Raw genomic sequence first — 14,477 nt, 5'->3', positions numbered from 1 at the left:
CACAGGGTCTCTTTGGTTTGGCATCATTTTGTGTCTGCTCTGATGTATACAATTTAATATAATGAAATAACCTTGAAAAATCTTCCTATAACAGAAGGGCCTAAATAACAGAATGTATTTCAGCACAGATACTGACAAATAAATGCCAAGAACTAAATGGAGGGAGTTTGTTTTATGAGTTTGATTAGATATACCAGTGATGGCACAAAATAAAACAAAATACCCATAAATGGCCTCAGGCACAGATGGCAATTAAAAAAATACATTTCAAAGTATGAATGAACAATGATCATTCACTGAAATTAGGTTTGATTCAAACTATATATGATATACACAAAAATTACTCCTTTTCCTCTGGGGAGGCATTTTAAAAAAAGGATTACAAGAGACATTTTAAAAGTTTTTTACATTACTGTCACATTTCCCCACATTCTGTATTTATGGAAACCATGCTATGAATGTAGTAGACAAGGCCTCTCACTTGGAGAACAGATTATTTACATGGATTTTTTTTTGAGGGGGGGAGCAAATTAGTGGTGTGGCTGGTTTTAAACTAAAATGACAGAAGCAATCTATGCTGGTGGCTTTGAGAAGACATGGGTTGAAGATCAGAGAAAAATGAAACATGAGAGAAGCCAAGAAGTCAGTTTAGGCAGGCAGCAAGCCCAATTTGTGTATGTTTGAGCATCCAGGGATGCTCAACCCTCTCACACAAGGACCTCGGCTTCACTCTCAGGCACCAGGTTGCCACTACCTGGTCCCATAACCTGACTGAGCCCACCTATGATGCAGACCCTTGAAGGCAGGGTGCTGCCCTATAAACTCAGGTGAAATACAGGGGAGCTTTCTTTTTTTCAAGAGGTCCTTGGTTGGCGTGCATTTCTATCACAAACTAGATTTCACTACAAAGAGTCATACTGTTGCTCTTGTCTAGGACTTTGTTATTTCTTCACTAAGGTTTTTGAGATGCCTAGAGTGATATTTAGCATAATCATTTTCTTAGAAAGCACGTACATGGTGATCATTTCCAGAAAGATGGTCATAGGGCAGGGGAGCCATCAGGACAAATAATAACGAAATAAGTTGCAAAGTGTCTGTGCTATTTTTTAAAACATACTGAGAGAAGAAATAACTCTGAGGCCATGAATTCTTATGGCACTTGAAAACCTTATTTCAAACATCATATGTTTATAATACAGCTGCATTTCCTGAAGCGTATGCAGAAGCCCTGTGTCACAGACTTCATAGTGCTTGTTATCCCAGAAGACTTCGGACCTTAGTAAATCATTCACTTAGTGATTCTGGACTGAAGATCAGCCTCCTGGCTCCCCATGGTGAATCTTTGGTGCTGGTTAAAGAATAAGCCTGGTGTGCTGCAGAGCATGGGGTCACAAAGAGTGGGACATGACTGAGCGACTGAACTGAACTGAAAGAATAATTGTGAACACCATTGATCTTGCAGGGAATAGTAAGCCTTTAGGCTTCCAGATGTGCATATTATCACTGCATTTGTGACAAAAAAAGAAAACTGTTGTCAGCACTATCCTGTTAAATGAATGCCTGGTCCTAACACTGCAGACTTGTGTAACTGTTTATCTTAAGTCATTCAGAGAGTGACTGATCAGTGAGCAGCCGTGGGATTCAACATTTGTGTGGTGGTATTTCCCGTGTATTTTCTCAGTGATCAATAAAAAGATTGGGAGAATACAGTTTGATTCTAGGTAATGAAAATGTGTTGCTGTAAAGCAATCTGAGTGATCATTCTAGCAGGAGAAACTGCCCAAGAAGGCAGAGCCAAGCATGTGCCAGGGACAGAGGTGTGGACGACGATGAGGGGACCCAGGTCTTCTCAGCTCTGCATCAGGACCACAGTGGAGCGCTCCAGAGACTGGGGAGGGCTGCGCTGTGGGCTCCAGGAAGACGGCAGAGGATGGACGGCGTCCCTAGGTGCTGCACTGACTGCCTCAGGCCTGGTCTCTGCCCTGACCGTGAGATTATTAATAGCATCTTCCTGGTGAGAAATGGAAGCTGGACCCACACTCCCCAGCTGACAGTCTGACTCTCATAGAACTTTACTGCTTAGAGGTGTGCATATACTTTAACTGGCCTTGCCTTTTCCTTGGTTATCTCCAGATAAACCACTTCTCTGTTTCATGCTATCCATCAAAGAACTTAAAACAAACGTTGGTTGAGGTAGAGTTACCTGATGGGATACTTTTTAGTTTTGGGGTGGTTGTCCTTGTTTGCAGGCAGAGAAAGAATACTGCACCCAACAGGCTCTGCTGGGAGGCCAGAAGCGGGCACAGAGCCCGAGAAGGACATTTCATTTGTATTACAAAACAAAAGTTTTGAACAGTGGATCGTACTTCCAGGGATAACTGTAAGTGACAGCAAGGATAGTTAATACCCACTTCAAAGAAAAAGAAGTCATACCTTCTGAAATGCAGATGAAAACCCCAGGCAAGGGACATTTTTCCCAATTAATGTCAGCTATTGAGGGAATACTTTTGTAGGCTTACAAAACCTACATATTTATTTTGAGACTTCACAGGAAATTCGTTGACTCACATTTCTACCATTCACAAAGTCTGCCTCTTAGGGAAGCAATGAGAGACCTTTTCCTAATGTCTACACCCAAGCACATGCACCTTGTGCTACCTGCTTCTCTCTTGTGATAAGATGATGCTGCTGACACTTCAACACTTGTTTGCATGAAAGCAACAGCATTGTGCAGGAGCAAAGTATTATTAATACAACACTTTAGAGAAGTTATAGAAGAAACAAGCTTCTTACCTGTCTGCCCAGAACAAGCAGTGTGATGAAAAATATAAAGAGAGATACTGAGCCCATGGTCTTTAGGTCTTTCCAAATGCCTGGTCTATTAAGAAACAAACAGACGAGAACAATACAAAAAAACAACATACACACAGGACTGAGAATTCATGCATCAACAAATTTCAGAATCTCTAAAGCCTGTCTACATTCTACACCAGTCAACCAAACACATACACACACCCATTTTAAATATATTTGCAAACCCAGATTGCATCAAGAGAAAACAAAATAATTCTTATTTCGAGAGCTCAGTAAAAGAAAAAATCTTCCCAATGAATATAGATTTCTTACTTTATATCAAGCTCTAGCAAATATAAAAGAATAACAGAATATTTGTAATATTTTCTTTTTACTTCTGGGATCAATATGGATAGTCTGATTATATGATTTGTATTTTTTTTGGTAATTATTTGCAGAAAGAGACAGTATACTAGGAATGAATAATCATAGGAGATAAAAAAATGAAGTAGGGAACTTAATTTCTATAAGCCACTCAGACTAAGGAATAATACATGTTCATATGACCTTCTGGCAGGTGTTGATTCTTCTTCCTCCTTCCATGGGGTTTTGTATCACAAAGCTATAACACAGATGGACACCCCTGGCCCACTGTCCCATCAAGTTCCTGGCCCACTTCCCCAAGAGTTCTTACCATGTTGGCTGGAGACCTCCATCCTTACCACAATCTTGTAGGCAATGACCACAAACACATCCTACTTGGCATGTGTGATAGTCCATTTTCTTGTGTCAACATAAAGGTTCTGTTTTCTGGGAGAACCCTGACAAGTTCAGCAAACAAGGAGAAATCTACTTGATACCCCAGGGGAATCTTGCAGAAGCTGACAAATGATTATTCCCCACAGTAAATGAGACTTGAGAAAGAAAAGTTGATAATGTATGTACATCATGTCACATAAACAGCATAGCTTGTATTTAATCAAGTGTAAATATCAGGTCATCAGTTTCTGCTTGTGAGTTGAACTGGCGGTGAGATTTTCCTTTTTCTCCATAGAAGATTCAAGGGCTGATGACATAAGAGAAATTGATCAAGTGCCCAAGAGTGTAGGTGGGCTCTGAAGTAAGTAACCCAGGATGGAATCATGGCTCCCCAGCTCTAGTGAACTCGGCACCTGGGGTAAACTCCAAACTTCACCTTCCTCATCAGCCAAAGTGGGTACTGATGCCCATCATATAGGCTGTGTCTTGGTCATTAAGTCAAATACTGATGTACCTGGCACAGAGCCTGACACACAGGAAGCACTTTGTGAATGGCACTCACGACGTTTAGTATTAACTATGCATCGATAAGGAAGGGAATGGAGTGAGGAAGCTAGAGAGAAAGATAAGAGAATGCAGGCTGGTGAATTTCATTAGCAGAATGACAGGCAGATTCTGGTAGAAAAGAGGAGACAGAATCTCCAGTCTCAGTGGCTGATGGGTGTCGGACCTCAGAGAACTCTCCAGAAAGGCTATGCTTGTACTCAGGTCTCTTCCCTCCTCCTGAGCCCAACTGTGGCTGGAAAAAAATTTTGAGCTCAACAGCCGTAAGAAGGTCACCAGTTTCAGTCTGGGAATGAAGTAGGCTGGGAAATGTCACTTTCCTGTCTCACTGGGACTGATTTTAAGAAATGAAGATCCAAAGTTGCTTCTTGGTGGCTCAGACGGTCAAGAAATGAAGACCTGTTGTGAACCCGTGGTATCTGTGTCTAATGGCACAGTTGAAGTGACTGTGGGGAGCGGATGTTTATAAACAATGCAGACTTCAGTGACTTTTAAATTCATACCCCCCTCCCCCCACCATATTGGCTACACAAACAGGATTTTTTATTTATTTTAGTTGCTCAGTCATGTCCGACTCTTTGCAACCCCATGGACTGTAGCCGTCCAGGCTCCTTTGTCCATGGAGTTCTCCAGGCAAGAATACAGGAGTGGGTTGCCATTCCCTTCTCCAGGGGATCTTCCTGACCCAGGGATCGACCCTGGGTCTCTTGGGTCAGATAGGTAGGTGGGTGGATTCTTTACCATCTGAGCCAGCTGGGAAGGATACTGACGGGATCCTGACCAGTTAATAAAAGTGGCGCAGGGAATTCCCTGGTGGTCCAGAGGTTAGGACTCTGGTGCTATCACTGCTGGGGCTTGGGTTTGATCGCTGGTGGGGGAATTAAGGTCCCACAAGCCTTACAACTCGGTAAAAAAAAAAAACGGGTAGCACAACACAGCCAACACTGCCCAAGAAGCTGGTGTGGGCCGTTTTTAATTTTCATGTTGCTCCACGGACACTCTACTGCTTTACAGTTCTAGGGGTCCGAGAAAACTGCTAGGACACCGTCCACCACTGTTTCACCTATCACCCTGTAAACCTAAACCGAGAGTAAAATGTTAACTCTGAGGTCAGTATCTTAGAGCAGCTTCATCAGTGCAGCCAACTGGAAGTTAGGTCCCCAGGGAATCCCCAGATAAGGGAACAGATGCCCCACCCAGACAGAGCCACCTCTGATCCTTCTCACTGATGGAGAGGCAGTAAGACCCTCTTTATGCAGCTTGGGGCTGGCTGGGTTTTCAGTTAATCATGCAGAGAATACATGCAAGCAATCTAGAGGGAAAAATCCTTTACTGGGACTCCTCACACTAACACATGTAAACATTGGTTTAGGAGTAGAAATGACATTCTCTATATATCTCCCAGATCCTAAGCCTTAATGAGGAATTGTGGCAGGTGGCAGTGTGGACTTGGAGAAAACCACAGAAGGAAAGACTCATTTCTGGACTGGGCAGTGCACTGGAAAGTGCAGAACTCAAAGGACCTCTGAAATAATGGTGTGCAACACAGCCTATGAGACAGACCTGGGTACCGATACACAGATGCTTTGTTTCTTTCTGATGTTCTTGGTTGACTAGAAAGAACTGTAACCTGCTGTCTTGGATTTCATTTAGATCTCTCAAAAATTTCTTTGATTCATCCAGCCCCAAAGAACTGCCGACTTCGATCAGAGCCCATCTCTCCCACGTGGGCCACTCACAGGCCAGGGCTGTTGGGCTCCTGAGGTTTGAAGGAAGAATTTTTCCATCTACAGGTCCATTCCTGGGTTCCTTGCTCTTACTGTACGCAGGGTAGACTGGGAGGAAGAGGAGTAGGCAGCATGCGAGGGACATCAGCACAGGTGACAGAATAAGATTCCGGGATGTCTTCTGGCAATGTCTAGTCGACTGGGCCAGTCATCTCCGTTTCTTGTGGCTGCTGAAACCATGCCACACGATGGATGGCTTAAAACAGCAGAAACGTGTCACCTCATAGTTCCGAAGGCTAGACATTCAAAATCAGGGTGCCGGCAGGGCTGCCCTCCCCCTGAAACCTGCAGAGAAACCCATCCTGGTCCGTCCTGGCTTCGGCGCTTGGTTGGGCACTGTTTCACTCCACTGACTGTCTTCATCGTCATGTGGTTCTCCCCATCCCACCCTGTGTCTGTCTCCATATAGCTGTCTTCTTCTTTTTTTTTAATCCACATTATTTTAAAAAATTATTATTTTTGGCCGCGCTGGGTCTTTGTTGCTGTGTGTGGGCTCTTTGTCCAGTTGCGACGTATGGGCTTCTCATTGCAGTGGCTTCTCCTGCTGTGAAGCAAGCGCTCTAGGGTGTGTGGGCTGCAGCAGCTGGGGCTCCTGAGATCTAGAGCACACGATCAGGAGTTGTGGTGCGTGGGCTCGGCTGCTCCGTGCATGTGGGATCTTCCCAGATCAGGGATCGCACCCATGTCCCCTGCACTGCGAGGCCCACCCTGGTCACCGTCTTATAAGGAGGACACCAGTCATATTGGGTTAGGGCCACCCTACTCCCCCGAAGGCTCAGCAGTAAAGGATCTGCCTGGAACAGCAGTCGCAGGAGATGTGGGTTCAACCCTGGGGTCGGGAAGATCCCCTGGAGAAGGAACAGAAGCCCACTCCAGTATTCTTGCCTGGGAAATCCCACGGAGGAGCCTGGTGGGCTACAGTCCCTGGGGTCGCAAAGACTCAGACATGACTGCGCATGGGCAGCAGCACACTAGTAGGACCACATCTTAACTAAATACACGTGCAGTGACCCTATTTCCAAGTAAGGTCACCTTCTCAGCTACTCACTTACCTCAACACATCTTCATTTAGGTGACACAGTTCATGCATTAACAACTGTATTGGCCATTTATATAAAATTGACAGTCACTGGGATATGAGGTCTCTCTCTCCTTTAAGTTTTAGGGGTGAAATCCACTTTGGCCGTGACCATGTTAGGGTCACGCTGTCACTTTGTTATGAAGTATGGAAGACAGGCCTAATATAACTGAGAAAGTTTCTGACTCTAGGATTCTTCACTTGACAGTGCTAGCCAAAATGTGACCAGACAGCTTATTTTTCAGTCTGAAAAATTGGGCTCTGGAGACACAGACACCCAAATGTGCCTGTAGCCACACACTAATTTACAGCCAGCCCTCACCTTGAGGCTATTAATGGAGCCATCATCCTGGCCCTCAGGTTTCCAGAGGCCAAGAAAACAAAGAAGCCTAACACATTGGGTGAGGGTGGTAGAACTGCTTGGTGAACAGTCTCTAACCTAAAGGCAAACAGCTCCGTGAGATAAAAATGACATTTTCACTGCTCTCAGGGGAGGATGTAGTCTGGGAATGTATACATACACATAATCATATTTCAAAACATTGTATTTTCTAGACATAAGGCTCTATTATTAAGAAGAGGACCTCAAGAAACTGTTTTTGTGGTGGTAGAAACAATATACAAATGGAGGTAAAAATCAGATCTTTCCAGGTCACTCACTGGGATCAAAAGTAGTCTGACCTCTGGGACCCTTGTTCCTGAAGCCCACGTTTCATAAGGAAAAGTCCCACAAAGAGACGATGGCTCCTGCCCCCTCCCTTCCACATGAGACCCTCATGTTTAATGGCTGATGTTAGTTTACTTCCGGCTGTAGCTGTGTGGTACCAGTGAGTTAGGAGCCACCTGGCTTTGCCGACCAGACACGTCTGAAGCCTCAGGCATCTTCCCTGTGCTCTGTGCTTAGTCGCTCAGTCCTGTCTGAGTCTTCAATATTCAGTCGTGTCCACTTCAATATTCTTGGCTGGAAAATTCCATGGACAGAGTCTGGCAGGCTACATACAGCCCAGGGGGGCACAGAGTCGGACCTGACTGAGTGACTAAACTTCACCAGCCGAGTCAGGGCTGGGAGTGACCTGTGTAGACACTTTGTCTCATGACATATTTCACTGCGACCCTTTGGGCTGTAGGCTGCCAGACTCTTCTGCCTGTGGGATTTTTCAGGCAAGAATACTGGAGTGGGTTGCCATTTCCTTCCCCAGGGGATCTTCCCAACCCAGAGATCGAACCCGTATCTCCTGTGTCTCTTGGATTGCAGGTAGATTCTTTACCCACTGAGCCATCATTGTTAAGTGATGAGAAAAAGCGCAAGTTCTGGTCAACTGGATGTTGCTGCAAGGATGAATCTGCTGCACCTTGCTGAGCATAGGACTGGGACCTCAATTACAATATCAGAAGATGATGCTGTCCAGAATAAAGCAAAAACACTCAGGAAAGGAAATGCTGGGGTTAAAATGCAGGAGGCAAATTAAAGATGGCCAGTTGCCCTGTCAGGAAATCTTCTTCCAAGTCTGGCTGGAGAAGGAGGGAGAGTTGCTGAGATGTCTGTGTTGGTACCACTTTTCTGATGCTCCCTTCTGCTTTTCCAGCTGAGCGGCACACAGCATCCTGCTGATATCTGCTCTCAGAACAGTCCTCCCCTCTGGGCACCAGCACGGTGGCTGGGTCCTGGCCAGCTGATGCTGGCTGGTGATGAAGCGTGAAGAGGACAGCTCAGCTAGGATTCCTGCATTCTACTTCTCAGACTCAGCAGCCATCAAAGCACACCTATTTCCCGACGGCTGATCTGTTTGTTTCCAGTGACTGTCAGAAATGTGGTCAGACAGGAGAGTTCTAAAATAGCTCAGTCATTTAAAAAGATAAACCATTCTTTTCCAATGGTTGGAAATTCATCATATGGACTTCCCTGTTGGTTCAGCGATAAAGAATACACCTGCCAGTGATGGCCAACAAGGGAGACATGGGTTCGATCCCTGGGTCGGAAAGATCCCGTGGAGAAGGAAATGGCAACGCACTTCAATATTCTTGGCTGGAAAATTCCATGGACAGAGGAGTCTGGTGGGTTACAGTCCAGGGTGTCACAGAGTTGGACATGACTGAGTGACTAAACTTCACCAGCTGAGTCAGGGCTGGAAGTGACCTGTGAAGACACTTTGTCTTTTGACATATTTCAGTTACTTTCATTCTAGTTTTATTGAAATACAACTGACTGTGTAAGTTTGAGGGGTACAATGTGTTTTGATACACTTACATATTGGAAAATGATTATCACCATAGCATTAGCTATCACCCTCATCACCTCAGCTCAGTTCAGATCAGTTCAGTTGGTCAGTCGAGTTTGATTCTTTGCCACCCCATGGACTGCAGCATGCCAGGCTTCCCTGTCCATCACAACTCCTGGAGCTTGCTCAAACTCATGTCCATCGAGTCAGTGATGCCATCCAACTATCTCATCCTCTGTCGTCCCCTTCTCCTCCTACCTTCAATCTTTCCCAGCATCAGAGTTTTTTCTAATGAGTCAACTCTTCATATCAGGTGGCCAAAATACTGAATCATCAGCTTCAGCATCAGTCCTTCCAATGAATATTCAGGGTTGATTTCCTTTAGAATTGACTGGTTTTATCTCCTTGCAGTCCAAGAGACTCTCAAGAGTCTTCTCCAACACCACAGTTCAAAAGCATCAATTCTTTAGTGCTCAGCTTTCTTTATAGTCCAACTCTCACTGGAAAAACCATAGCTTTGACTGGATGGACTGTTGTTGGCAAAGCAATGTCTCTGCTTTTTAATACACTATTTAAGTTGGACATAGTTTTTCTTTCAAGGAGCAAACGTCATTTAATTTCATGGCTGCAGTCACCATCTGCAGTGATTTTGGAGCCCAAGAAAATAAAGTCTCTCACTGTTTCCATTGTTTCCCCATCTATTTGCCATGAAGTGATAGGACTGGATGCCATGATCTTCGTTTTTTGAATGTTGAGTTTTAAGCCAGATTTTTCACTCTCCTCTTTCACTTTCATCAAGAGGCTCTTTAGTTCTTCTTCACTTGCTGCCATAAGGGTGGTGTCATCTGCATATCTGAGGTTATTGATACTTTTCCCGGCAATCTTGATTCCAGCATGTGCTTCATCCAGCCTGGCATTTTGCATGATGTACTCCGCATATAAGTTGAACAAGCAGGGTGACAATATACATCTTTGATGTATTCATTTCCCAATTTGGAACCAGTCCATTGTTCCATGTCTAGTTTTAACTGTTGCTTCTTGACCTGTAAATAGATTTCTCAGGAGGCAGGTAAGGTGGTCTGGTATTCCCATCTCTTGAAGAATTTTCCACAGTTTTTCCACAAAAACTTTCCACAATTTTCCACAGTGAAAGGCTTTACTGCAGTCAATAAAGCAGTTCAGTCCAGTTCAGTTCAGTCGCTCAGTTGTGTCCGACTCTTTGCGACCCCATGAATCACAGCACGCCAGGCCTCCCTGTCCATCACCAACTCCCGGAGTTTACTCAAACTCATGCCCATCGAGTCAGTGATGCCATCCAGCCATCTCATCCTCTGCCATCCCCTTCTCCTCCTGCCCCCAGAGGTAGATGTTCTTCTGGAATTCTCTTGCTTTTTCGATGAACCAATGGATGTTGACATTTGATCTCTGGTTCCTCTGCCTTTTCTTTTTTTTTAAATTTTTTATTTTTTTCCATTTATTTTTATTAGTTGGAGGCTAATTACTTTACATCATTGCAGTGGTTTTTGTCATACATTGAAATGAATTAGCCATGGATTTACATGTATTCCCCATCCCAGTCCCCCCTCCCACCTCCCTCTCCACCCGATCCCTCTGGGTCTTTCCAGTGCACCAGGCCCGAGCACTTGTCTCATGCATCCCACCTGGGCTGGTGATCTGTTTCACCCTAGATAATATACATGTTTCAATGCTGTCCTCTTGAAACATTCCCACCCTCGCCTTCTCCCAGAGTCCACAAATCTGTTCTATACATCTGGGTCTCTTTTTCTGTTTTGCATATAGGGTTATCGTTGCCATTTTTCTAAAGTCCATATATATGTGTTAGTATACTGTAATGGTCTTTATCTTTCTGGCTTACTTCGCTCTGTATAATGGGCTCCAGTTTCATCCATCTCATTAGAACTGATTCAAATGAATTCTTTTTAATGGCTGAGTAATATTCCATGGTGTATATGTACCACAGCTTCCTCATCCATTCGTCTGCTGATGGGCATCTAGGTTGCTTCCATGTCCTGGCTATTATAAACAGTGCTGCGATGAACACTGGGGTGCACGTGTCTCTTTCAGATCTGGTTTCCTCGGTGTGTATGCCCAGAAGTGGGATTGCTGGGTCATATGGCAGTTCTATTTCCAGCTTTTTAAGAAATCTCCACACTGTTTTCCATAGTGGCTGTACTAATTTGCATTCCCACCAACAGTGTAAGAGGGTTCCCTTTTCTCCACACCCTCTCCAGCATTTATTGCTTGTAGACTTTTGGATAGCAGCCATCCTGACTGGCGTATAATGGTACCTCATTGTGGTTTTGATTTGCATTTCTCTGATAATGAGTGATGTTGAGCATCTTTTCATGTGTTTTTGTGCCATCTGTATGTCTTCCTTGGAGAAATGTCTGTTTAGTTCTTTGGCCCATTTTTTGATTGGGTCATTTATTTTTCTGGAGTTGAGCTGGAGGAGTTGCTTGTATATTTTTGAGATTAATCCTTTGTTGCTTCGTTTGCTATTATCTTCTCCCATTCTGAGGGCTGTCTTTTCACCTTGCTTATAGTTTCCTTTGCTGTGCAAAAGCTTTTAAGTTTCATTAGGTACCATTTGTTTATTTTTGCTTTTGTTTCTAAAATTCTGGGATGTGGGTCATAGAGGATCCTGCTGTGATTTATGTCGGAGAGTGTTTTGCCTATGTTCTCCTCTAGGAGTTTTATAGTTTCTGGTCTTACATTTAGATCTTTAATCCATTTTGAGTTTATTTTTGTGTATGGTGTTAAAAAGTGTTCTAGTTTCATTCTTTTACAGGTGGTTTACCAGTCCACCTTGAACATCTGGAAGTTCACAGTTCACATACTGTTGGCTTGCAGAAATTTGAGCATTACTTTGCTAGTGTGTGAGATGAGTACAATTGTGTGGTAGTTTAAGCATTCTTTGACATTGCCTTTCTTTGGGATTGGAATGAAAACTGACCTTTTTCAGTCCTGTGGCCACTGCTGAGTTTTCCCAACTTGCTGGCATATTGCATGAAATGTTTGCATGAAATGTTCCCTTGGTTTCTCCAATTTTCTTGAAGAGATCTCTAGTCTTTCCCATTCTACTCTTCTCCTCAGTTTGTTTACATTGATCACTTAGGAAGGCTTTCTTATCTCTGCTTAATATTCTTTGGAACTCTGCATTCAGATGTGTATATCTTTCCTTTTCTCCTTTGCCTTTCTTTCCTCTTCTTTTCGTAGCTATTTGTAAGTCCTCCTCAGACAACCATTTTGCTTTTTGCATTTCTTTTTCTTCATGGTGGTCTTTTTTTTTTTTTTCAGAGTGGTCTTAATCATGGCCTCCTGTACAATGTCATGAACCTCAGTTTATAGTTCTTCAGGCACTCTGTCTATCAGATCTAATACCTTGAATCTATTTGCCACGTCCACTGTATAATTGTAAGGGATTTGACTTAGGTCATCACCTCAAGTGATTACCATCTCCTTTTTGTCGTGAGAACACTGAAAATCTATTCTTTTAGCAACCTTCATGTATATAATACAGTATGATTATCTGTAGTCACCACACTGTACCTTAGCTCTTCAAAACATATATTCATCTTATAATTGGAAGCTTGTGACTTTTGACAAATATTTCTCCACCTTCTCCCACTCCTAGCTCCTGGTAACTGCCATTCTACTCTCCGTTTCTGTGAGTTCAGCTTTCTTAGACTTCACATATAAGTGAGATGATACAGTATTTGTCTGTCCAACTTATTTCACTAACCATCATGCCCTCAGGGTCCATCCATGTTGTTGCAAATGGAGGATTTCCTTTTGTCTCCTGGCTGAGAAAAAAATATCCCCTTATTTCCTTTTCGCCACATCCTTGCCAACACCTTTTGTCTGTTCTCTTTTTGATGACAGCCATTCTAAGGAGTGTGAGGCCATATTTTATTGTGATCTTGATATGCATTTCTCTGATTGTAATATTGAGCATTTTTTCACATACTGTTGTCCATTTGTATGTCTTCTTTGGAAAATATCTATTCAACTCTTCTGCCTACTTTCAAATTAATTTTTTACACTGAATTCTATGAGCTCTTTATGTATTTTGGATATTAATCCATTATCAGATATATTATTGGCAAACAGTTTCTCCCATTCCACAGGTTCCGTTTTCATTTCATTGACAGTGTCTTTTGCTAATCAGAAGCTTTTTAGTTTGATGTAGTTTCACTGACTTATTTTAGGTTTTGTTGCCTGTGTTTTTGGTGTCATATCCAAACAAATCATTGTCAAGACCAACATCAAGGAGTTCTTCCTCCTTATGCTTTCTTTGAGGAATTTTAAGTTTTCAGATCTTATACGTATCTTTTATAAGTATCTTTATAAGTACCTTATCCAAATTAATTCAAATTAATGTTTCATAGTGGTGTATAATAGGGGTCCACCCTCATTCTTCCGCATGTCGTATTCAATTTTCCCAATGCCATTTATTAAAGAGATTATCGTTTTTGTATTGAGTACTATTGACTCCCTTGTCAAATATTAGTTTATTGCATATGCAAATATGCAAGTGGTTATTTATGGGCTTTGTACTCTGTTCCATTGGTCTGTGTCTATTTTTATGTCAGTACCATACAGTTTTAAATACTGTAGCTTTGTAGTAGCAAGAATCCCTTAGAAGAAATGGAGTAGCCCTCATACTCAACAAGAGAGTCTGAAATGCAGCACTTGTATGCAATCTCAAAAATGACAGAATGATCTCTATTCGTCTCCAAGGTAAACCATTCAATATCACAGTAATCTATGCCCCAACCACTAATGCCAAAGAAGATGAAGTTGAACGGTTCTATAAAGACCTACAAGACCTTCCAGAACTAATACCCAAAAAAGATGTCTTTTTCATCATAGGGGGCTGGAATGCAAAGTAAGAGATCAAGAGATAATGTGGAGTAACCAGAAAGTTTGGCCTTGGAGTATAAAATGAAGCAGGGCAAAGTTTAACAGAGTTTTGCCAAGAGAACGCACTGTCATAGCAAACATCCTCTTCAAACAACACAAGAGATGACTTGACATGTGGACATCACCAGATGGTCAACACCGAAATCAGATCGATTATATTCTTTGCAGCTGAAGATGAAGAAGCTCTATACTGTCAGCAAAAACATGAGCAGGAACTGACTGTGGCTCATGAACTCCTTATTGGAAAATTCAGACTTAAATTGAAGAAGGTGGTCTCTCCCAGGCCCTCAGATTTGGGCCAGCTCTCTGTGCATCCCAATAGCTCTTGGTCCA

General features: G+C 43.0%; 1 protein-coding gene across 3 annotated transcripts in view; it reads right to left on the bottom strand.

The window, feature by feature from the left end:
* ADCY2 (adenylate cyclase 2) overlaps window positions 1-14,477 on the bottom strand; it is a 441,756-nt gene that overhangs the window by 32,049 nt on the left and 395,230 nt on the right. For all 3 annotated transcript variants that reach the window (XM_070476469.1, XM_070476467.1, XM_070476470.1), the window contains one exon: window positions 2,794-2,878. In XM_070476469.1, coding sequence (XP_070332570.1) covers window positions 2,794-2,878 — 85 coding nt within the window. The remainder of the gene's footprint in view (window positions 1-2,793; window positions 2,879-14,477) is intronic.

This window comes from Odocoileus virginianus, chromosome 14 (genome assembly GCF_023699985.2).
Source record: "Odocoileus virginianus isolate 20LAN1187 ecotype Illinois chromosome 14, Ovbor_1.2, whole genome shotgun sequence".
NCBI lineage: Eukaryota > Metazoa > Chordata > Mammalia > Artiodactyla > Cervidae > Odocoileus > Odocoileus virginianus.
Note: the sequence above shows the minus strand (reverse complement) of the source record. Positions and strands in the feature narration are given on the sequence as shown.